Below are 25,004 nucleotides of genomic sequence, written 5' to 3' on the forward strand. Positions count from 1 at the left end.
CCCGACAGCAGTAGACTGCCAGTGTAGCTTCATTAATGAATGGAGATCTCTGTCTCATACTCTTTCAAATGTGCAGCCACCCACACACTTACTCAAACACAAAGACAAATGCTAACTTTAATGCTAATCACTACACATACAAAATTATATTGTGCATCAGAATAACTGCTGAACACTGTTAAAAAAGAAAGTCTTCTGACTCTAATACTGAATGAACTACCATCACACTTACAATATAATACCAGTGAAAGATGCTGCGGATGCTTTCTAGGAATATGTTGGTTTTTTCACAACTGGAGCATTCTAGGAGATCTATGGTTCAAACTGGGGTCCTGACCACAAATAATGGGGAAATGATGGGTAGAGAAATTCACAAGTCTGCCATATCAGTCATACAGAAGTCTGAAATATAGTGGCAGCACACACACACACACTCACACACTGACACACACACGGAGCACATACACATACACACTTTAAAGAATTTTGGTAATGGGTGAGTCTATATTTTGTGTCTTTGTGACAGTGTCAGGAAGTACTTTATGTGAGTATGTGCTTAGAGCAGTATAAGGTTTTCATTGGGAGTCTACAGTCCATAAGGCACACAATGCCACTTCCACCAGTCTGATCTCAGTGTCCTTGTCCCATCATATGCTATTGATGGCTTCAGTGACGAGTGTATGGCTGTGTTAGTGTTTATGGTGTGTGTGTGTGTTTGTGTGTCAGAGAGAGACAGGAAGTGTGAGAGAGTGGTGTGTTGGGGTGGGCTGTGTATGTGAAAGAGAGAGGTTTGAATTGTGTGTTTGAATGTGTAATAACCAACTATGTGTGTGCGTATGTATGCAAGTTTGTGTGTGTGTGTGTGCGTTAGCGCGCCACTATGGCAACCAGCATTGGGAATGCGTGAAAAGTAACACTTTCCCTGTGGAAGTTGCATCCTAGTGTCCCGTCGCCATCAGTGCAATTTACCCCAGCGTGGCAACACCACAGGCCCAGAGGGTCTAAAGATGGCAGACACTGCCATGGCAACAGGAGAAGCACAGACAGCGAGACAGTTCAAAGGTCACTCTTTGTGTATGTGTAGCATGCAGATTTGCTGTAGGCGGCGTAGAGTTTGAGATTCATCTGAAACTGTCACCCACTCTTTGTCTGTGCCACGTCACTCAAACTTTGATGGTCATTTTTTTTTTCTCTTCTCTCTCTGTGTCTTTTTCTTATTCAGCTTCCTGGACAAAATCGATCCAGTTAGTTCGGCTGAATACACCCCAACAGATCAGGTTGGTTGCTCATTTTGCCAGTAATATAATAATAAAGCGTATATGGGTGTTGTTTTAATTTCTTTCTCATGTACTGGGCCTAAAATGGTTCAAATAAATATTTTCATATTCAATTCAATCTTTTTTATGTATTACTGTAAATACTATGTGGGACTGTATATGTCTTTTAAATTCAGATGCTCAAAGGTTCAGGTATTTTCTTACATACTCGTATATATTTTAATTTTTCCTGCTTTCTCTGCTCCTTGGGAAGCCCTTTGAGCTGTATTTTGCATCAGAAAGAAACGTACATGAATGAAGCTGAAAAAGTTTGAGTAACAGCTACACCGCAGTTGTGTGTGTGTGTGTGTGTGTGTGTGTGTCACTGCCTTGACGTTTGTTGTGTTCTTTCTTCTTTCCCCTCCACAGGACTTGCTCCGCTGCAGAGTTTTGACTTCAGGGATTTTTGAAACGCGATTTCAAGTAGACAAAGTGAATTTTCAGTAAGTGGTGACCTCGCTAAATTCATCCGTAATTCTATAATTAAGACCACACAACCTCACAGCTTTACCCTTTCGTTCTTTCATTTATACATTTATACATGTCTGATGTGTCACGGCATTGTTGAAGATTTATTAGAATTAGTTCAGCACGTGTTGCAGTTCCAAAAAAATATCTTTGTATTGGGGAGGTTTACCTGAGCAGGCAAATAAAGAGATTTTTTTTCCAGCATTCATGCAGGTCACAGCATGAATGGTGGTACTCTTCTGTACTGTCTAAGGCCAAACTCTAGTAACATGTTACTGCCCATTACATTACATTCTCCTAACAAGAAGAGTTTACCACTAGAGGGCGCTGTGCAATTGTAAATGGTTAGCTCAGTTTTTTGCTAAAAACAAACCACTGGATTCTTGAGGCAAAATATAATAAATAACATTTTCAGTGGTATTAAAATGACGTGAACAGAAGATGGGCTTTAATAAGTAAGAGAGCGCTAACATGGCTTTTTCATTTGTTTCTAGCATGTTTGATGTCGGTGGGCAGAGAGATGAGAGAAGAAAATGGATCCAGTGCTTTAACGGTGAGTACCAATGAAGAAAATCTACAGTGTGTTTCTTCACTACCTTTTCTAAATCACACATGAATTTGGAAGCAGACAGAAGTGTCTTGTCACAGTCTTGTCAAGTGTCTTTAGTTTATCTAGTGTCTAACCTTGTTCTTGTATTGACAAGACATGTATTATAGAGTTGTATTGACTCCTGGCAATCAACACCAAGGTCATAGGATCAATTCCCACTCAAATGTTTACTGATACTACACCTTGTGCTGAAGGAAATTGTTTGTTAAGTGAGTAAATATGAATGTAAGATGACACTGCTCCAATAATAAGAACTATGGGCTGCTCTCTGGGTCCTTGCCAGTAAGAACCTGTAATGGCTACAATGAGCTGAGCCAATCAGAGCCAATGAGTCCCAGGCAGGTAGATGGACACTCCTAGACACAGTGTTGAACATGACATTCCTGTCCTCTGCCTAAGAATGAAATAGAACTTCTTGAACTTCAGCTGAGTGATACCAATGGAACCATTTTGGAACCGTTGCCATGGTGAATCTTAACTCCAGCCAGCGCTTAGTCCACTTTATGGACATGGACTCAATATGATTCCTCTGATGAGCACTGTGCTTTATCATGCTCTCTGAACTGTGTGTGTGTGTGTGTGTGTGTGCGTCTTTTGAGTGTGTGTTATGCCTTAATGGATGTGCCTTAAAGTATGCGAATAAAAGGTTGTAAAACAGACCTCCCCTTGCCCTCCTCAGATGTCACAGCCATCATATTTGTGGCCGCCAGCAGCAGCTACAATATGGTCATAAGGGAAGACAACAGCACCAACCGGCTTCGGGAATCTTTGGATCTATTCCGGAGCATCTGGAATAACAGGTTCCCACTACCTCCCTACCTCCCTCCCTCCTTACCCCAGCAGAAATTGCCAGTCTAGGGTTGAATTTGTCTGTTTGTAAAATGTGTCAAAACAAAACAAAGAGTTCAAAAAGACATACTATACTGTGTATCAATGCTTAAATACAGTTTATTGGTGGTATCTAAGAGAATATGTAATAATGATGCAGTTTAGTATATTACATATATTACTCAGACTACACTGGCAGAAAGTCTTCAACAGTTTTGATCATACATTCTGATCAGTCTGTGTGATATTCTGCTCAAACTTTTCCCCTCTCTCCCTCTGTGTCAGATTTCTGCGAACCATTTCCGTAATCTTGTTCCTGAACAAGCAGGACATGCTTGCTGAGAAGATCCTGGCAGGGAAATCCAAACTTGAAGATTATTTCCCTGAATACGCTCGCTACTCCCCTCCGACTGACGGTACAGCCCATACTGAATCCCCCACCCCCAAAGAATAGGCAACAGTAGATCAACATGAAATAAAATATCAATAATCAAGAACAGATCAGCATCAGATCAAATATCAATAATCAACAACTTATCAACATCAGATCAAATATCAATAATCAACAACAGATCAGCATCAGATCAAATATCAATAATCAACAACTTATCAACATCAGATCAAATATCAATAATTAACATCCGATGAAATAAAATGGCTTACAAGAGAAACATCTCGTCGTCCAATCTCCGCACACCACAAGAACCTTATTTCCAACACTATTTACGTATACTCTTTTGTTTTGCATGTAAACCATGATCCAGAAGTGGTGAAACCTTGTTGCTGCTTTTGGCCTCGCAGTCCAAGGATCCAACTCTCTTGTGGTTGCCAACACACCTTACATACCTTTACCTTTATAACCGTAACAGAAAAAACAAAAAACCTTTTCATATGCAAACATATGAACCCCTAGGCATGTGCCTCCCAACTCAGTACAGCTCTCTGGATCTTGACTTTGGTCAAGTTTAGGAAGAATTTAGTCTTTTTTCTTCTTTTTTTTTTGGATGTTTGCTTGTTATTTTCTTCCTCGTTTCTAAATTGCTGTGTGTTTTGCTTCCTTGTCTTGTGACTCCAGCTGCGGGCGACCCAGGAGAGGATCCCAGAGTCACCAGGGCCAAGTTCTTCATCCGGGATGAGTTCCTTGTGCGTGTTCAGATTTGTCTCTCTTCACTGTGCACTCTTCTACACATTAGCGCTTTAAGTAGTCCTTTGTGGGTTAGGCCATTTAGCTGTGTGTGTGTGTGTGTGCGTGCGTGCGTGCGTGCGTGCGTGCGTGCGTGCGTGCGTGCGTGCGTGCGTGCGTGCGTGCGTGCGTGCGTGCGTGCGTGTGTTTACCCTCATTCTCACTCACTGAGTACACACATGTTTTTGGGTGTCTTTGTGTAGTTTTACACTGCTTATAGATATGCACTTCATAAATTAACTCATTCTCACTCTCTGTGTTTGTGTGTGTGTGTGTGTGTGTGTGTGTCCCACAGAGGATCAGCACTGCGAGTGGAGATGGCAAACACTACTGCTACCCTCATTTCACCTGCGCTGTGGACACGGAGAACATTCGTCGGGTCTTCAACGACTGTCGAGACATCATCCAGAGAATGCACTTGCGCCAGTACGAACTCTTGTGATTGGCTGTCCGTCCTCAACGATCGTCCAGTTAGAGCTCCGCTCTGCTCCCAAACACACAAGCCCAGTACTGGGGACTATGCTACTGACAAGTGACAATGTTGCCATTTTTATTTTTATTTCTTTCTTCTTTTTGGTTGTTTCTTTTTTTTAATTTATGGCCCATGCTTTTTGTTTGTTTTTGTTATTTTAGTGGAGGGACAGGAATTACATTTATGTCGGGTGAATGTATTTGTGTGTGTGAGTGTGTGTGAGTAAGTATGCTTACATGTTTACGTCCACTTTGTCGTTCATTTGATGAAATGCCTTGATTTTCAAGTCATTCCACTACTACGCCTTTAGCTACTTGTCATTTTTTTTTCTTTTGGGTAGTTTTTTTTGTTTGTTTCTTCTGTTGTGGTTGTATGTGGACCAGCTGACTCTGAGCGAGCAGATGGCTGTGTGATGGTTTGCCTGATGGACTTTCAGCATGGGCGCGCGCGGTCTTTGACCCGCGACCTATGACCTCTGGCACCGCACTCTTTTTCGAGGGCTTCTCTGCTCGTCTCGTAGGGAGAGATTTTTCATGCACTTTCGCGTCGGGCGTCTCTATCCCAGATACGGGCCGGGTCGGGGACGGATACGGCCCAGGTTCATTCCGGAGCGTTGGTGCCATCTGGGTTTCCATTGAATGAAGTGCACACACAACATACGCGATGTAGCACCACAATATTTATTAATGACTGTCGCGATTTGCTTTATTTTCAAGAGATTTCTAGAGTACAGTTGCAGGTGTTGTGTAGAGACAATTCGGGGGTTGTAAATTTTAGAGTAGAGGGTTTGAACATGGGGGAGGGATTGGGGGGCTAGTGAGGCATCAGTGGGCTGCTGGGATTTGTAGTCCCATGCAGCTGTTAGTCCTGCCAATAGCACCTGGACTGAATGACAGCTGTCACTCACTTTCTTTCATCCACCGATGATCCCTCTTGGGAGAGGAGGGTTTCCCAGTGGAACAATAGCCCTATATAAATATATAAATAAATATATAATATATTTTCTGTTCATGTTTTACTATCCTAAGGATTGTGTGAGGTGGATTCACCTTGCGCAGACTGCAAAATGTAATGTTATTTTGTACAACTTCATTGAGAGATTGTGAGAGTTGAAAAAGAAAGAGAACTGACTTGTAGAAGATATTTGTGCCTTCATCGCGGCTGTACCTTGTAACATGAGCTCTGATGTAAGAACGTTATAATTTTTTTTCTGACTGCGCTGTACAGCTTGATGTCAGCTCCGTCCACAGTTGAAACTGCTGGTGGGAATACTTCTGTAGAAATTTAGTCTTTTCTGGTTTATAACAAAAAGAGATGTTCTTTAGTACAAAAATGAGGAAAAAAATGTGGAAAAAAAAATCCTGTATACGATATGCAAAATTAACCACTTACCTACAGTGATGAGCAGATGTTGCATTGACATTGCCTTTGTTTCTCTCTTTGAAATTCCTTCTTGTTTTGTTCCAATTCTCAGCTTTAAAACATTGGAAATTTGAAGTGTCCAAATCACAACCTGGTGTTGTTTTATTAGGAAGCATCTTTTTAGATGTGGCGTGTGTGTGTGTGAGTGCGCGCGCAAAACAGAGAGAACGTGCACCTTGCGTGTCCGTAAATGTGTGTGTATGTATACGTGTTAAGCATGCATGTGTACATAGACACCCATATACCCACGCGTTGTGGCCACAGACCTTGAGTTGTACATCTGCATTTTTATATTGATATGCGTACATATACATTTATAAAGATGAGTTATATTCTATAAATATATATGTACAACTATACATAGTAATGTGTGTGCCTACGCGTATACATATTTATGAATGTCTAGAGAGGAGGTATGCATACAACAGGCATACACAAGAGCATATATTAGAATGAAATGAAGAAATGAGAAACTAGTGATTCTTTGGTCATCAAAGAGACCTTCACAATTGCGCAGGCATTGTGGATGCGTGAGCACTGTTAGATAGCCTATTCTTTACACCGAACAGCAGCTTTTCTTGTGCAAGTCTATTCCAACAAAAAAAAAAGTGTGATTTAAAATCTTTTTGTGTCTGGCCTTTGAGAATTTGGAGTTTTTTTTATTATTATTATTTTTATTTTAATAAAGAGGCACATTAGCAGACCGTTGTCCTTCCGTTTGTCAAGAATGAGAATCGTGGAGAGAATGTCTTCAAGTAATTTTTTCAAATAAAATACCTGTGAAGTATCATTTTTGCGATTCTGACTTGGAATAGCACATACAGCCATCCTTACCGATGAGTGACCAATGACAAAAATGCCTTGTCATCAGAAATGCATTCATTACATATCCAAAGAATTGACAGTACTGTATATAAATATATTTTGCTACACGATGATTGAACAAATCCAACTAAAATGTACAATGAACATATTGGTCAACAGAACAGTGCAAATCAAAACTGAAACACGTTTTAAAAGTAAACCAAAAGGAAGTCAGGTCACGTTAAAATTGGAACCAAAAAAATATCCAATACATAAAACAGTTTTTGAACAAAACACTTAAAAAGCAAGATATTCAATTCCAGGCAATGTCAGTAATCTCCTTTGAGGCCCCCCCCCCCCCCCCATCAGGTAGCTAAGGTTTAGTTCCACTTCCCTACAGAAGAGGTCATTTCAGTTCCGAGTTCCCTGGGGTTTGGGAAGGGGTCTTTCACATCCCCATCAAGGCTGCCTGCCAAGGATCATCCCCTGCCCCTAATAAGATGGAAGTAATTTCAGTCTGAGTGTGCTGGAGGTCGGAGATGTTGTCAGGGGCTTGCCTTTCCCCAGCAGGCAGCTGAGGTTCACACTAACTCCGTACCGAGGAGATGGAAGTTAGTCTGAGTACTGAGTACAGGACGGGCATCACATGGGGCTTGTGCTCACCTATCAGGCCACCAAGGGTCATCCCAAGCCCATAAAAACATGGAGGTCATTTCAGTCCAAGCTCGGCAGGGGTCGGGGAGGGCTTCACCGGGGCTTGTTCCCCCCCACCATACTGTTCATTGGGGCTCGGAGAGGGGAGGGGGGGGTCACAGGGGCTTGTGCTTCCCCAAGAGGCTGCTGAAGCTGAGTGTGCCCCTGAAGAGGTGGAAGTGACCCAGGGCCAGCAGGAGCAGGGCCATGGCGCTGCCGCAGTAGATGGCGATCACACTGCTCTCCTCGGGGAGGAAACACTTCGACAGGCGGTGGTCACTCGAGGAGATAGTTCCCTGTTCCAAGAGGAAGAGAAGGAGGGAAAAACAGGTAAGGGAGGAAAAGAGTGCATTTCCTTTTTCAGAGGCCAAACAAACTGAACATTTCAGCAATGAAAAGGATGTATTAGCAATTCTTGATAGCTTTGGCATGCCAAAAACATTATATATACAATATATATAACATATATGTATGAAATGTTTGGAATTACACAAATGTACTTAAGCGTATAGTAAATAATTCAGATTCAAAGAGTTCTTCCTTACATATAGCTGTAAGTGAGACGTCTCAGAGCCGAGTCAGACACACAGAGAAAGCCCAGAGCATTAGACATACTTGGGGCGGGAATTACATCATTGGCATTATTAACTACATGCAAAACTCATTCTCAGGGAATGAAAAAAAGAAAAAAATGGAGAACAAAAATGGTACAAACCCATCCTTCCAAAACTTGACATTTCTCTAAGAACATTCCAGAACAATGTGGAACCCCATACAACAGTTGAACAGAAATGGAGCATTATTCTTGGTTGATAAATTAGTGATTACAACAATGATCCATATTCTAACTATGTGGGATAGTTCTTGTGCACTCAAACAGGTTCATGTTGGTTTGATACACAATGTGAATACAAGTAGTAATACTTCATATGTTGGTTTGATACACACTGTGAATACAAGTAGTAATACTTCATATGTTGGTTTGATACACACTGTGAATACAAGTAGTAATACTTCATATGTTGGTTTGATACACACTGTGAATACAAGTAGTAATACTTCATATTGCTGTAATACATCACATCACATAAAAATCTCACTCAGGACACACACGCACGCACGCACGCACGTAGCACACCATGGCTAGGTAATGCAAGTTAGTTATCATTTCCTAGCTATAACACAATTAATCTCTGTGTGTATTTAAATACTGTAGACTGTAAATTCATTTGATTTTAATGCAATTATTTATAATGAGAGCAGTTCATCTGTTTTAGTCTTTTTTATGCCGTTTTTACATTTAAGAGTGCTCTAAAGCCCTTTGAAATGCGTACAAACACCTCACACAAAGAATTGACACACAGAGAAGGTAGGTCCAGAAGCACCACACTTACTGCTCCTTTAAATGGCACTGTACATTAGCACGGTATTAGCATGGTATTTTGGTGTTAGTAGGACAGTATGGAGTTGTGGTATGCTGTGTTTACCAGTATGAAGCTGGGGTTGTTCCGGTTCCTCCAGCTGAAGGACGGAACACTGATCTCCGGCACCTTGTTGTCATGGAGAACCTGACAGGCGCTGTGGGTGTGGCCACTGAGAATGAGGCGAGGCTTGAACCACCACAGCAGCTGTGGAATGATCCGGAAAACAACTTGTTATTTGCCATGTGAGATCAGAGACACTTAACAACTCATAATGTTCAGTTACTACCCTCGTTAATGACATTAAAGTAGAGCATTGGGCAAACAAATCTGGTATTCATCAAGAACATACTGAGGGATAGAAATCCAATATCAAGGATCAAATCCTTCTATAGCTTGTTGAGATGCATGTTTTTCCTGAAAGGTCCTGTTGTGGTAAAATAAAATAATAAAATAAAGACTGACATCGGCAGGAGATAAATGCACAGTGTGGATACAGGAGATTCCACATAGAGTGGAATTCAACTTGAGATGCATTTCCGCAAGAAAATGCGAATGTGAAAATGCAAATGTATGCCGTCGCATACCATAACCTATGCAGTTACGTGGACGCTAACACTTTCTCCTACAAAAGAACAGTTTAGCCTTAATAAAAATCATCTAACAAGCTGCACAGACAACACACACTCCGCTATTAAAATATGATTCAGTCAATGTTCAAAATGAGTTGATGGTCTCCATTCATTGTGTGCAATGCACCTTACACAGATCCATCTCGACCACTTTGTTCCTCCAAACAAAGTGTGTTCTTTTTGCCTTCTCTCCACAGAAAGAGATGGTAATCAAGACTCTTTCCATTAGTGGTACCTCAGTGGTGGAATGACCTATCTAGTGCTGTCCTGCCTAGCGCTATCCTACCTACACTATCCTACCTAGCGCTATCCTGCCTAGCGCTATCCTGCCTAGCGCTATCCTACCTACACTATCCTACCTAGCGCTATCTTGCCTAGCGCTATCCTACCTACACTATCCTACCTAGCACTATCCTGCCTAGCGCTATCCTACCTACACTATCCTACCTAGCGCTATCCTGCCTGGCGCTATCCTACCTAGCGCTATCCTGCCTAGCGCTATCCTACCTAGCGCTATACTGCCTAGCGCTATCCTACCAACACTATCCTACCTAGCGCTATTCTGCCTAGCGCTATCCTACCTACACTATCCTACCTAGCGCTATCCTGCCTGGCGCTATCCTACCTAGCGCTATCCTGCCTAGCGCTATCCTACCTACACTATCCTACCTAGCGCTATCCTGCCTAGCGCTATCCTACCTACATTATCCTACCTAGCGCTATCCTGCCTGGCGCTATCCTACCTAGCGCTATCCTGCCTAGCGCTATCCTACCTACACTATCCTACCTAGCGCTATCCTGCCTAGCGCTATCCTACCTACACTATCCTACCTAGCGCTATTCTGCCTAGCGCTATCCTACCTACACTATCCTACCTAGCGCTATCCTGCCTGGCGCTATCCTACCTACACTATCCTACCTAGCGCTATCCTGCCTAGCGCTATCCTACCTACACTATCCTACCTAGCGCTATCCTGCCTAGCGCTATCCTACCTACACTATCCTACCTAGCGCTATCCTGCCTAGCGATATCCTACCTACACTATCCTACCTACCGCTATTCTGCCTAGCGCTATCCTACCTACACTATCCTACCTAGCACTATCCTGCCTGGCGCTATCCTACCTAGCGCTATCCTGCCTAGCGCTATCCTACCTACACTATCCTACCTAGCGCTATCCTGCCTGGCGCTATCCTACCTAGCGCTATTCTGCCTAGCGCTATCCTACCTACACTATCCTACCTAGCGCTATCCTGCCTGGCGCTATCCTGCCTAGCGCTATCTGACAGCCATGGAAGCCTACAAGACCTCTTTGAGGTAGTTTAACATGCCTTGACATTTTCATATTTTTCCCCATGTTGAAACATTGGTCCCTAAGTGCTACATGTGCTATTATGTATCACAAACTCAACAATAATCTGAGAGCAGTAAGAATGTCATTATTTTTGTTTAAATTAACTGTAAAACACACAGTTTTCAAAAAACTATTTTAAGAAGTGCCGAGATATTGTAAAAAAATTAAATTAAATAAAAAATCGCATTAAGTGTTTGTGGCCAAGACTTTTGAGTCTTGTAGTAGTATTAGCTCCATAGAGGTAATTAAAACAGTCATCAGTTTCATGTAGTTTGGTTAGTAAACTTCTGTAAGTTTGGAATGACACTGTTTCTTTTGGAAGTCGGTGACCTATATCATGCATATGGATGAGATAGGTGTTAGTCATAGGTGAGTCCCTACTCCCCATTTGTCAAAGGTAATGGCCGATCTGTAGCCACAATTCTGTAGCCTTTATGAAGCTGCTCATGCTAAAATAATTAAAGTGTCTACTCTAAACATGTGTGCATAGTAACACTCTGGAGAGAATAAAAAACCTTTGTCAACTTTAGCCTGTGTGTACCAATCACATGCGATAAGCATAATCTATGGGCCTGATCAACAGCATAGCAGCAGCCACTGTCAAAACTAGTCACCACAACATTTGTGAGTTAACAAATCACACTTACTAGTCATAAACTGAATCCTCAATTGGATCGAATCAAAGTTCAAAAAGCCAACGCTCTTCCTTGCTGTCCTGATAATTTCATCTGATGAGAAGTTACAACCAGGGCAATGCTTGTACTGGCAACAGGACATCAGCAACCAAAGACAGTAAAAAGATTCAGCAACAAATCAACAGCTAACGTTAGCGTCAGTGGTACAGGAGGTAGAGAAGGAGTTTAGTAATCAGAAGGTTGCTAGTTCGATTCCCTGTCGAAGCGTCCTTGAGCAAGACACTGAACCCCTAATTGCTCCTGATGTGCAGTGTGCCATCAGTGTAAATGTAAAATGTGTATACATCCTTGTAAGTCGCTTTGGATAAAAGCGTCTGCTAAATGTAAATGTAAATGTAGCTATCTGGTTTAGGGCTTGTCGGCATTAGCTGGTTAGCTGCCTGAATGGGTCGATAGTGCCAAATGTTTGTGATTTATTAACTGAAGTGTACTGTAAAGGCTAAATAGGGGCAGATATTTACACACAAGGTTTTCTACTTCTGTAAAGAGATTGTAAAGCATGACTAAACCACTCACCCTCTGTGAGGCCTCTTGGGAGAGCACGTCATAGCGCTCCTGAAACAGTTGGTGGCGCTCTTCCAGGGGAGCTGCGTCCAGTCCTGTACACTCTGCATCACTTTCACGGTACATAGGGTAATGCTGTGGGCACAGAGCAAAGGTACAGTATGACTACTGAAGGAAGGGGGTATTCACTACTGCAGTGACATGGGGCAAGTCATTTGAGGCCCAATGCACAGCTCCAAAATGTAAAACGTTTTTTTTCTTCTTTTTTTTTACTACAGGGTGTCAAATCTAAACACGAGTCACAACCCTGGCAGTAGCAGAGCACATAAAACAGTCAGTTTTCTTTTAAAATATCACTTTAAAAAAAAAGAGAGGCGAGCAACAGAAAGCAGGAGTGAGACAGAGAGGACCATGGCCTTGACACTCTTTAGCTGTATTTAAGGTCATTCGTACACTGATAACAAAGTGATATACCGAATCACCAAAAAATAATGCTGATACAAATGTACAACTTATTGGCCGTGATCGTAGTTCATACCTGTAATATGATGGGTGAGGTGGCAGGGACAGTCTGTGTATCCTGGCATCGCCGCTTCATGCTTTCCGATTGGTGCTCCTGTTGTGATTAGAATGCACTGACTGTGACACAGGCAACATAAACTACACCAAAGTCCATACAGGGCAGGACTTCCAGTAACAAATCTACCATGTTTAGCGTGATCAAATTCCCATTCATTTCACCATCAGTGATTTGTCTCCTCCCTGATAACATCTCTGGCTACACACAACTGGAATTGGGGGGGGGGGGGGGGGGGGGTACACTTTGGCACTTTGATGGAGACTGACATTGGAGACTGAATGACTATCATTTTTGTCATTTGTCATTATTGAGGGGGAGCTTCAGAGTCTGTTCCGTGACCGGTCAATTTGTTCCGTGACCGGTCAATGCCTGCGGCACCTTACTCTAACTGCTGGACAGTGCCATTAGGGGGAGCTCCAGAGTCTGTGACCGGTCAGTGCGCCACTTCTAGCTAACACTAATAATTTCAGGAGGAGCTCTTGAAACAAGTAATTTACCAGACCACAACTCTGTGCCTGTTGTTCAGTCAAGCATTATCAGGATGTGATTTACATTTTTCTATCCTTTTTCTAGAAGAAAAAGAAGAAAAGTCTGAATTCCACATTTTCCCGCTGTATTAACAGTGCAATGTATGTAGTCTGTGCTTGTAAATATATGTTGCATTATTGTATTGACTTTCTAAAGTCTTCTCACGTAGCCATACCCTGGAGCTCCTCTTGGTGCAAATTATATCTGTGTGATAGATGAAATGCTCTAGAGGGGCAGGATTAAAAAAAAAATCTGATGGCGGAGGCTACAGGCTACAGGCTACAAAAAGCATGAAAACATTCATATGAATAAAAGATGACTAGGTGACAATTAGTGTCTACATCAACACTGATTGGTGTTTCTACATTACATTAACATTGCCGAGGCAAACGGACCTCTGTACAGGATTTGGGCGTTTGACTCCCACTATCCCCCCACCCACACCCCCACCAACTTCCCTGGGCTGCTGTTCATCACAAACCTCTCATTCTGGGACAGATGGAGGCTTTTGGGAGCTTGGCAAAGCATGCTGCACACCGCACTGCCCTGAGAAATAAACCACAATCCTTAAATGTGATTTAAAGCCCTTTAGCTCCAAGCCCAACTGCAGAAAGCCTGATTTGGGATATTTTTAGTTCCGCTAAAATACCTTGTTGGCCAAAATGCAGCAAGCACTTATCTGAGACTGACTTGGTGAAGGGGATGGGTTTTTCAAATCCATCATGGCAGTGAGTGTGTGGCTCTGTGCAATTGCACGTGCACGTGCATGTAAGTTCTCCACATGCCTATGTGCATAAATATGTGGATGTGTGTTTTTCTTACGTCCCACAGTGACTGAGCTGGGAGTGCACGTGCGTATCCGGTTCGGTGTGTTTCCTTATTAAACGTTGGTTGACCTTGCACATGCTGTTGCACATGCTGTAGTCCGAATCAGACTTTTTTTGTAGTGGTATCAGACATGGCTGTTTACTTACAACAAAAAAACCCTTTCAACATTAGTGGGGTGGCCTTGGACTACAACCTGGATGGGAACCTCTTTCACATGAAGGGTTTTCCAGCCCTGAAAACAGTCTACAGCCCTGATAGCAAAAACTCTGACAACAGTGCTCTTATAGTTCATCCGCCTGCCTGACCAAAGTTTTCTTACCTATAATATGACTTATTTCAATAGCATGGCTAACAAGACAGACTGAAATCTAATTTCCTATGTCGATGTCAGTCTGACAACTGTACTCTAAAAGTTTGCCCTCCTAGCTAATCAAATTCAACTGCTTTTGTTCAAAAATGAGTTACAACGCCCCATTACAAAACCTTGTTTGTCAGTGTGGATAATTCTGCATTGCGTTATGTGTGCCTCGTGTCACTGACACAGCATCACAGCTGTCAGAGAGCACAAACAGTTGCAGGACAGCTGTGCATAGTTGGAACTGTGTGAGCAGGGGGCAGAAAGATGATTATATTTACGTGGCCTACAGCTGATTTTTTCAGATTCAATAAGAATCCTCTCTCTAGCAGCTGGGAGTTCCTTGTCGATCAAGCTAAGTGAAATGACAGGGATACCACTAAGGCTGTGCAGCGCTATCCACACAGGACGGTAACGTGCGTACATTACAGTTCTAACCAGGCTATGCCACACCTGACAGCAAACTAATCTCAACTAACCTCAACTAATCTCAGTCCTCAGACTGATTAGATATGTCAGTGGGGTTCTCTCAAGCCCTCTACAAACTAGAGACACCATTTCCATATTGCATTAACATGCAATCTATTGGGCAATCTTAGCTCTATGGGGACGTACACGTTAATGCAAAGTGTAAAGCATTATGACATGCTTTGTGATTTTAACACAAACAAACCAACCAGATCACCTAACATACACTGTGATCGGTTCTCAGGTAAATGTAAATATGATCTGTACAGTGAGTTCACACAATTACTTCATTTGCACATGACAAGTTGGATCCAGGACATGAGGTCTGATCACAATGCATATATAATATAAGATAAAATTGCTGATTACTTAGACATTAGAAAGATAAAGAAATCAAACACATCATAGATGTCATAGATGACATCATAGAGACTACATTTCAATCCAGTATTATGCTTACCTGCACGGAGCAGTTGAGTGCCACCGAAAGCTTGTGAAGCTCACTCTCCACACTGCGGCAGATGGGACAGTGGTCGCCATGCAGCGCTACGCTGTTCACCAACACGAAGCTGTGAGAAAACCAACCAGCACCGCTGGGGTTCAATTACCAGGGAAATGGTTTGTTTACTCTGTCATGAGTGTTAGGCTATTATCAATCCCTGTCACTTATGCTTCAAAGAACATACCAAACAAATCTAAGAATTATACAACAAACCTTAATAAATTCATAAATGCATAGATCAAAACTGCCTGGCTACATATTTTGAACAATACAAACCAGTATGCTAGCAGTAGCACTCTCTCTGTGACTGCTTGAGCTTGTCTTCCCCTTTGCCACAATCTCAGTCTACCTTTCCCAGGTTGATGATATGGTACAGTATGTCTGAGATAAGAGGTCTAGATCACAGCAAGCCTTACTTTACTCCTCTACGACTGAGGATCTTAGCAGAGGTGACATTGAAGACCTTCTCAAAGCGCTGGAGTTTATGCCAGGTCATCCTACATCAGAGGAAACAAAACAAGTTCATTAGAAGAAGAGGAGATTCAGCAACCGCCAGGACCCACACAGACATCCCTTGCAGCCACCTGAAAATATTTGCTTGTTTGCTACTCTGTGCTAGTTACAACAAAACATCTATGAGCTCCACTTCATGATCAAGAGGGAGAGTATTTTTGGTATCCCAAAGTGGGACATGCCTCTCAGAACTCACTCGTGGTGGAAGCCAATGTCATGGTTTCCGATGAGGACCACAAGCTCGGTGTCGCTGTGGTGGCGGAAGATCTGTTTGAAGCGGCTGACATCATCCTCCCAATCCTGCAGAGGAAGTGTCAGTCAGCAAAACAGGAAGACTTCCTTCCTCTGCAGTACATCAACACCACAGCCAGCCTGGCACACTGGGTCCTACAGTGATTACCATAGGTGTGAGTCGCAGCAGGTAGACCATATTTATTTGTACATTGGTTTATGAATATTATATTTTTTCATCTGAGTGCATCAGAGTTAGTTTTGGTGACTGGATATGATTGATATCATTTCAAGTGGAGTACTGAAATATTAGTGTCAATTACATAACATTTAAGGAGACTGTATAACATTTATTCGCCAAAGTGACCGGATTTGAGCTTAATTATATTGCAGTGCCTGAGCTCACCCTGTTTACCTAACAGCAGTTAGCAGCAGGAGCTTGACATTCACATGCATCTATAGCTTAATTGCCCACAAAATCTTTTTTATTTTGGACGTCAGTAAGTCTATTCCTGCACCCAACACCATGCCCCACACACTACAATTGACATTATATAAAATGGGCAATTCTGGCTTGGTCTAGGCTCTTGGACATATTGTCCCTGTAGGAGCCATTTCTATCCACCTTTTAGTTAGCTTTATTTTAGTGTTACTTATTTTAGCCACTTGGGGGAGTATTGCACTGGGTGTGGCACGTCACGGGAAATTGGGTATATCTACAGGTTGGATTACTCAATTAGGGAAAGGTGTGGATGGCGGGGAACACACGGTTCTTACCGTCGCTCTGAAACCCACTTCACCGACAGCATCTTGTTAATAGGCAAACAGCACTGGGTGAAAGGACCAATTTTATACCTTTATAATAAACGGGAACACCACCCAAAGAGAGTTCATGCCTGGACTAAGGATTATTTGCAACGAGTTGGGAACACTTTGCCGTCCACACTGAGGCTAATAGGATAGCCTCCACAGTCCCCAAGTACTCTGTTAGGTGAAAATTCACCCTAGTTACCTCAGGACTCCGGAGCTGCACATAAGTATATTTATTAGACAAACAACAACAACAATTGCAATCGGGCTCACTCCCAGCACAAGGCTAAAAGTGAAGCCATGATAAACACATTGCACAAGGTTTATATAGACAGAAGTTTAGCGTTCAGTAGGGATAACCACGTGGTGGATCTCTGACGTCTGAGGCAAGGATGGAAGTTTTGCACAAGGTCGGAAGAAGCACAGTTCGACCCTTCTTATCACCTCTGGTCTAAACATGCTCTTGTACATATGCAGACTAAGTGGCACCTAATAATCTAAGTTACACACACACACACACACACACACAGAAAAGCCATGTTCCTGCTTTCATAAGCACATGATTCATACAAGGAATATATTAATACAAGGCACTTGATTCATATATTCTTAAGTCATTAACAGTGCTTGGAAATTATCTCCATCATACTCTATTCAAACCCTCTGTCGCTAGTATGTGGTTATGGATGCTGGACATTTGAAGAGGTACGTGTAGGCTTGTTCTTATACCTTGGCGGAACTCCACTTTCCCTCATCAAAAATGTCCCCCAGAATGAAGATGATCTCCGGCTTTAGGACCCAAACTGCCGTCTGAAATGCTCTCTCCATCTGCCACTCTCTGCAAGGACAAGAGCAAATCATGCATGCCAGTCTCTCTTTTTTTATCATTTTCCGCTTTGTACTCTGTCCTTCCTGCACAAATCCCCTGGCATATATTAGATTAGCACTTCAGAGGTTACCGGGTTTCATGCCAGATTCTGTTTTTTGGATTACAGCTCATCTTTAAATCCTATAATCCAAGGTGTATTTCATAGAACATATTTCTGATTTGCCACTGATGTTCCCCTCTTGAGTTTAACAAAAATATCCTCACGAAAATGTCCTCACATGTAACATCATGTGATAAACTCTTACATGTGACAGTTTGTGTTTGTGTTCAATGTGTTAAGTGTTTAGTGTTCAATGTTGCATGAAAAAGTGTCTGATGTGACCCATATTTTTTGTCAGTTAGTGGCATTAGACACTAGATTTAAATCCGATTCAAGTTCATGGCCAGTCCAATTTCAAAACCATATCATCTGCGTTTCAGTGATACTGATCTTGAGCTCTGTGCACATTAGTGTTGCCCTCGTTCTGATGTCCTAACTATGCTTTCTACTTAACTTGTACTTTTTCAACTCAATTTAGGCAAAGGGACTCATGAAGTTCATGTAAACTCATGTAAACTATTCAACAAATAGAATCTCTCTAAAGTCTATCTTCTTTGATCATGGTCTATATGTTCAGCACCCAGTGAACATAACACTGTGAGTACAAGCTACAGTTCCACATTTGCATTATCGTTTTGGGTTTTGAAAACAGAAAGGTCGTACTGTGAACAACTGACACTCAAATCGCACTACATTCCATGCAACAGCCTGGCTTAATATCAGCTTCTTAAACAAATCCCGTTATCCTTATTCGACACAGTCAGATTTCACTTTACCTTCTCAGTTTGTCGAACCAGTGACCCTTTATAGATCCCAAAAGATGTGTATCCGATAAAAACAAAGCCCGTAGTGGAGACTGTGATGTCTTGCCGTTCTGAATTTCGGGCCACGAACACTGCAGAATTGCTGGATAGTATATCAAGTATTCACAGAATATGAATACACTGGTGACAGATAAAACCATGGAGAGTGTGAAACTCCATCTGCACTTTCCACTCAGTAAGAACATGTCTGAGCGCTAAAAAAAAAAAGGCTATAGCAAATCCTAACAAATGGTTGCATAAAACTGACCCACATAGGCAATTCCAAAAAATATATTCATGTCAGCAAGATCATGTAAGTTAAAAAAAACTCTCATCCTAAAAAATCCTTCTCAGAGGAGAGTAGCCTACGAGCTATATCGGACCATGCCCCAGTGCCTCTGCAATTGGTCTCACGTGTAGGCTATTTACTTAGCCAGCAAGCGGCCAGACGAGTCCATCACCGGAGCAGGCACACAACAGATTAAAACAAATCCAAAATGTTCCCGATGTCCACCGAAACTGAGCAGAGCATCACGAACAGTCGAGCATCAACGGACACATTTGCACTTGAACCCGTACCAGGCTGGCTAGCAAGCTTAATACGCTAAATTGTCTCGCTATCATAACGTATAGCATCGTAGCCTACATGAAGATTGTTTCATGTGGGGAAAAAAACCGTCAATGGAACCAGAAACAAATGAGGGAAGTGCCAACAAGCAAAACCGGCAGAGCAACATTCATCCTTCTGATGCATCATTGGGTTATTGTCTTGTCTGTTTTTCCCCCCACTCCGCTTGTTTCAGGGCACCACTGCATTTTGGGTGCTGCCGCAGAGCACATCACACAAAGGCACGCAATGTCATCATCTGCATGCCCGCCGGGATGTGAGCATCATGCAGTAGGCTTATGTGTGCCGGCAGCACAGAGGGTTGAGCTTGAGATCTCAAGTCTCAGCATCACAGGAGCGGGCACTTCCAGCATAGCCCTAAATAGCCTACATTATGCACATGATTATGTGACGAGGATAAATTTGATTAAATGAAATATGTATTTCATGGGGACCTATTAATATAGATAAATCTGCCTTTTTGTTTGTTCTAGGATCGTGCGAATTTGGCTAATATTTAATATTTATATATAAGGACATGTACAATTGTATAATCACTTTGAGGCTAAATCAGTTATGATTAATCAGATTTGCATAATAGCAAGTTGTAAATATATTGTGTCTAATTGTATTCACAGTGATGAAACAGCATGTAACATCACCTCCACTGCACTGAATGAGTGAGGTTAATTTTTTGACACTCGAAGCATAGAAATAAGATAATGTGCAGTTATTTTACAGGGGGTGTAAATTGCAATCAATTGTCCATTATTAATGTAAGGGTTTAATAGGCTACTTGACGAAACCTCTAGATACCAGGCTACCAGCAGCTACACAACATTTAGGCTAAACACCTGTCACATGAAAACAAAATAAAGTATAGGATGTATTTTAATTCATATGTTCACAGTAACACCATAATGATGTGTAATGATCTGAAGAGATCGTATTATGAAAAGTATTGACAGTGCTGTATTTGTGACTGCTGGAGGCAGCAATTCTAATCAAATACAAATCGGCTCAGACAAGCCAAACAACATTCCAGCAAACATGTTGTTTCAGGAGCACGGAGAGGAGCGGCATAATTCTATTGGCTGTCCAGCTGGAATATTTACGACCTTTACAACTGCAGTCTTCCTCTCATTTGGACCCAAACGGGAGGCTCTGCAAATTATTAAAAATCATTTGGAGTATCTACACCAAAAATGTAAATGGGTATCTACATACAATTTAAGTAGGCTACCCACACAAATTGTTCTTGTCCTTTTGACTATTTTAAAGTGCGTGTCTCTTTCAGTAAATAGTTAACTGATACAAAAGACGTAATTTCTGTATTAGATTAAGCTACATTAGATAACAGTCCTGTATAACTCGTGTGTGTGTGTGTGTGTGTGTGTGTGTGTGTGTGTTTGTGTACGTGCTATAATGTCAACAATGATGAATCTCTGTCATATAGCCCACTGCTGCCTCCTACTGGGAGGTCGTGTACAAGGAAGCCAAGATGGCGAGAAAACCAGTCTTTGGGCTATCTATCAGCCTTTCGTGAGGTATATTTCATATTTCAGATGGCTTCTCATATTCTTCTATAAGAAATTACAACCAGCGTTCAGCAGCATTAGACACATGCTCACAGACGCCCCCAGTCTGTCACCCTGTCACTTATATCACGTGGTACTTAGTGGCGTTGTCCACTAGGAGCATTCGTTACTTTTTTTCCATCCCTGCATAACCAGAACATGTTTGAGTCTGGCGTCCTCTTCTGGAAACACGACTGTATTCCTATTTAAGGGCTATGTGAGTATTTGTCGATAATAACTTGATCTGCGTTTTTATATGTATTGTCGTCCCTCGTGCTACATAGCCTACTTAAAGGCTTTTAATCAGATTTACAGGGGAGACTGGCTACGTGTCTTGTTTTTATTTAAATGTGCACTTGTCCATTTTCCATTTCGGGCGAGTGATTCAATGTAATTGTGAAACATTGCAGGAGATTTGAGAGCACATGCCTGCAAATCTCCCTAATTCATTAACATTCCTTGCTCAATCGAAGGTCACTTCCGTAGGCCGCGGTGACAAGTAGCCTGACAGGCTACTCCCCACCGCACACCGGGATTCGGCCAAAGCTGCAGGCAGGCATCCCCCGCATTGAAGACACTGAACAACTTGATTGTGGATTCGGACAGGGGAGACACGGGACACCGCATGCGACAGAGAGGCTCCCACCTTTACGTCATGCGCTGATTAACGTGTTTTGTTCGTCTGATAATTCTCTACAAGTGGATTTGAGTTTGTTGAACGCGTCCAGCTGAAACCATGACCTCTACGGAAATCAAATGCTGGGGAGAATGTATGGATGTTGCTGTTCAGATAGCACATAAAGCTGGGAAGGTACTGTTCCCGGAGTTTATATCATTAATACAATAAAGTCTGTTAAGTTATTATGTCATTTGGACAGATATGTGATCGGTAGTTCCATGTAGCACGTGTTTGTTTACCAACGGCGAATGAAACAATGTCACACCGCCACATTATAATTGCTACATCCCTGCGAAAGCCCCTCCTCTTTCTTTTTTGTAGACACCATAGCCACTGATTGTAGCTTATGCATTGACCGTTACCTGTTCGAATATTTCACTCAGCCATTGTATGCTAGATTAAAAAAAATACAATTGAAATCAGAAAATCATATAGAATATAGTCACCATAGCTTGCGCACTTGGCTTGAGATTCACTTCCATCGGTAGTCAACATGTATGGAATAATTGTATTGCTGGCTACATCTGATGGTAGACTACAGTGTTATTCTGATGTTGTTTTACATAACGTTTACATCAGGTTGTACAGGAGGCTGTGAAACAAGAGAAGCGGGTTAGCAGCAAGAGCACTCCAACAGATCTGGTGACGGAAGCTGACCAACAGGTGGAGGATCTCATTATATCTACTCTTAGAGAGAAGTTTCCATCACACAGGTAAGTGCACATCCATATGCGCATATCGGTCTGATAGTTTATCTATCTGTATGCATCGCTGCGCTCCATAATCTCGGCATGCTTTGGTTATGAGGACAGCTGAATCTTTCCTGCTTAGTGGCCATCAGTTACTATAATAATACATGGAGTATACATTGCATCACTAGTGAATTTTCCAGGTTAAAGGAAATGTTATTCCTTGCCACACACCTGCCTACCCTAACTCCTTTAGCATGTCATAGCACCAGTTATCCTGTTATTGAGATGTGAATGCTTCCAAAACAGTCCTCTTAGGTTTCTGAACATGTTACTACTCTAGATACTATCAGCTCAGTTCACAGTTATTGCAATCATGCCAATGTCATACACAAAGATTAGTATGCTGTTGTTTTGACCAATACACTAATATGAAAAATGTGATGCCTCATGTATAGCGTTCATGAAACATGGCATTATATGGCAGAGCAAGACAATACACAGCAATGCAAGACTGTAGAGTGCTATTGTTATTACCAATAACATGAGATGGTAGTGAAAGATATTAAGTAAATAAGACAGAGAATTATGAACAGCCTGCAGTGGACATGACAGAGCACAACACTGCTTCCCAATAATTACAATGCTAAGTTATAGGATGTCATTTGAAATGCATTGTGAAGATGCAAAGGTATTATATGATACAATAACAGTATTATAGCTAGAAGATGGGTTGTCACTGTTTCCCACGTTCAAATGCATTCTCATTTCAGGTTTATAGGTGAAGAATCATCTGCTGCTGGGGAGAAATGTATCCTAACAGATGAGCCCACTTGGATCATAGACCCCATCGATGGCACGTGCAATTTTGTCCACAGGTATGCCCATTTCATGGTGTGTCTTTAGTGCTTTATAGTGGTTCCTTTATGACTGCAAGATTGGAGGGGAATCCTCATTATTCTTCTGTTAATGAAATATAATATATTCCACGCAGCTTCCCTATGGTGGCGGTCAGCATTGGGTTTGCTGTGAAGAAAGAGGTAATTTGGCTTCACCCTTGATACACTGTATACATCTAAACATACAATACATACGACCAATTGAAGTGTTGGTGTTCACATCTTGTGTACACATAGCGTTTTTTGTGTGTGTATGGCTTTTCTTATAGACTGTTGATGATGAATATGATTTATTTTGGACATAGCTTGAATTCGGAGTGATCTACCATTGCTTTGACGGGACTCTCTACACTGCAAGGAGAGGCCATGGGGCATTCTGTAACGGAACTCCAATTCAAGTATCTAAAGAGAAAGGTCTGTTCAGATCAATTCATATTTCACATAAGAGTTATTTTCACTTGAGTTACACAATGCAGACCTACTCCCTATGTTCAAGTTGAGCATACCATTTTTGAGGGAGATTCTTTGAAGTGTGTCACTAAGCAATGGTTTCCATGTCTATTCTTAGACATATCCAAAGCCCTCATTCTGACAGAGATTGGAGCGAAGAGGGACCCGGCTACACTGGAAATCTTCTCAGGGAATATGCTGAAGTTGCTGAGTGCACCCGCCCATGGGTGAGTAAGCAGAATGTGTACAATATTATCTCAGGGTTCTGGCCAGATCAACAAGGCTTCTCCAACACACCCACATACATCTTGCTCAATGCAATTCAATGCAAGCCCTTGAAAAGAGACATTGCTAGTTTTGTTCTTAGTGTATCACATTCTCAGGGTACTGTAAAGGTTACCTGCAGCCTCTCAGAAAGATATGTTATCAGCAGTGGCTGTTAACTGTGTATGGTTACTGTGCCTGCTGGCCAGTGTTAAGACTGTGGGCCTTGGAGAAAACAAAACCACTCATAACAATGGCACTGTCATCATTCCCCTGAGCCAAGGTACGGATCATTCCGTTTCTGATGAAGAGATTTACACTTGAAATGTCACTTGTGGGTTGAGATCAGTAACACACGTTGGGAGCTGCCTTCAGTGTGCGGAGTTCTTCTATCGTTTTCTACATCAATCTCTATCCGGCACCTGTGTTTAAAATCCCTCTCTGGATGTTGCTGACCAGTCATAGTTATAGTTGAAGTATTTAGCAGACGCTTTGTCTGTTTCTTCACCAGGGTGCGGATCATTGGCAGCTCCACGCTGGCCCTGTGCCACATAGCCACGGGGGCGGCGGAGGCCTACTACCAGTACGGCCTGCACTGCTGGGACATCGCTGCGGCAGCCGTCATCATCCGAGAGGCGGGAGGATGCGTGATTGACACCTCAGGTGAGCCCTGGGATGGGTGCTTTAGATAGATTTAGAGAGATAGAGTTGCACATTTCTGTGAAAAGGTGGTGTGTGTGTTGGGGGGGGGCTGATGCAGACACCCAGAGTGATTTTTGTAGGATGTATTGTATTCATTTATATGAATTGATTTATATGTATATAAATTAATGGTATTAATTGTATTCATTTATATGAATTGATTTATATGTATATAAATTAATTGTAT

The 25,004-nt window shown here is 42.1% G+C and overlaps 3 protein-coding genes across 4 annotated transcripts; 2 read left to right on the forward strand and 1 right to left on the reverse strand.

The window, feature by feature from the left end:
- The first annotated feature begins 1,125 nt into the window (after nt 1-1,125).
- On the forward strand, nt 1,126-7,089 carry LOC122131686 (guanine nucleotide-binding protein G(s) subunit alpha). Its single transcript, XM_042706329.1, has 7 exons — nt 1,126-1,277; nt 1,686-1,759; nt 2,279-2,337; nt 3,074-3,194; nt 3,508-3,638; nt 4,298-4,365; nt 4,701-7,089. Exons 3-7 carry the CDS (start codon nt 2,280-2,282, stop codon nt 4,845-4,847), a joined length of 525 nt encoding a protein of 174 aa, XP_042562263.1. The 5' UTR covers nt 1,126-1,277; nt 1,686-1,759; nt 2,279; the 3' UTR covers nt 4,848-7,089.
- Nucleotides 7,090-7,197: 108 nt separating this feature from the next.
- On the reverse strand, nt 7,198-19,979 carry mppe1 (metallophosphoesterase 1). Its single transcript, XM_042706328.1, has 9 exons — nt 18,924-19,979; nt 17,948-18,056; nt 16,374-16,477; nt 16,081-16,161; nt 15,623-15,731; nt 12,942-13,019; nt 12,416-12,538; nt 9,284-9,424; nt 7,198-8,092 (listed from the first exon to the last, which is right to left on the reverse strand). Exons 1-9 carry the CDS (start codon nt 19,154-19,156, stop codon nt 7,913-7,915), a joined length of 1,158 nt encoding a protein of 385 aa, XP_042562262.1. The 5' UTR covers nt 19,157-19,979; the 3' UTR covers nt 7,198-7,912.
- A 1,268-nt stretch (nt 19,980-21,247) lies between these two features.
- Nucleotides 21,248-24,952, forward strand: impa2 (inositol monophosphatase 2). Of its 2 annotated transcripts, none has more exons than XM_042706330.1 (8): nt 21,248-21,351; nt 21,608-21,945; nt 22,393-22,526; nt 23,276-23,380; nt 23,497-23,542; nt 23,707-23,815; nt 23,970-24,078; nt 24,627-24,952. In XM_042706330.1, exons 2-8 carry the CDS (start codon nt 21,871-21,873, stop codon nt 24,805-24,807), a joined length of 759 nt encoding a protein of 252 aa, XP_042562264.1. In that variant the 5' UTR covers nt 21,248-21,351; nt 21,608-21,870; the 3' UTR covers nt 24,808-24,952. The 2 variants fall into 2 exon arrangements, with proteins under 2 accessions (XP_042562264.1, XP_042562265.1); XM_042706331.1 differs by having other exon boundaries at nt 21,260-21,351; nt 21,621-21,945.
- Nucleotides 24,953-25,004: the final 52 nt, after the last annotated feature.

The sequence above is a fragment of the Clupea harengus genome, unplaced genomic scaffold, assembly GCF_900700415.2.
Source record: "Clupea harengus unplaced genomic scaffold, Ch_v2.0.2, whole genome shotgun sequence".
Taxonomy (NCBI): Eukaryota; Metazoa; Chordata; class Actinopteri; order Clupeiformes; family Clupeidae; genus Clupea; species Clupea harengus.

Excerpts from the sequence above, each read along its gene's own strand:
- mppe1 (XM_042706328.1), bottom strand. The coding sequence starts at position 19,156 with ATGTTCTTACTGAGTGGAAAGTGCAGATGGAGTTTCACACTCTCCATG. Across the intron at positions 15,732-16,080 it reads CTCAGTCGTAGAGGAGTAAA|CTTCGTGTTGGTGAACAGCG; the intron begins GTAAGGCTTGCT and ends GTTTTCTCACAG. Across the intron at positions 13,020-15,622 it reads CACTCAACTGCTCCGTGCAG|GAGCACCAATCGGAAAGCAT; the intron begins GTAAGCATAATA and ends TAATCACAACAG.
- impa2 (XM_042706330.1), top strand. The coding sequence starts at position 21,871 with ATGACCTCTACGGAAATCAAATGCTGGGGAGAATGTATGGATGTTGCT. Across the intron at positions 23,381-23,496 it reads ACGTGCAATTTTGTCCACAG|CTTCCCTATGGTGGCGGTCA; the intron begins GTATGCCCATTT and ends TATTCCACGCAG. Across the intron at positions 24,079-24,626 it reads CTGAGTGCACCCGCCCATGG|GGTGCGGATCATTGGCAGCT; the intron begins GTGAGTAAGCAG and ends TTTCTTCACCAG.
- LOC122131686 (XM_042706329.1), top strand. The coding sequence starts at position 2,280 with ATGTTTGATGTCGGTGGGCAGAGAGATGAGAGAAGAAAATGGATCCAG. Across the intron at positions 3,195-3,507 it reads CGGAGCATCTGGAATAACAG|ATTTCTGCGAACCATTTCCG; the intron begins GTTCCCACTACC and ends CCTCTGTGTCAG. Across the intron at positions 3,639-4,297 it reads CTACTCCCCTCCGACTGACG|CTGCGGGCGACCCAGGAGAG; the intron begins GTACAGCCCATA and ends TTGTGACTCCAG.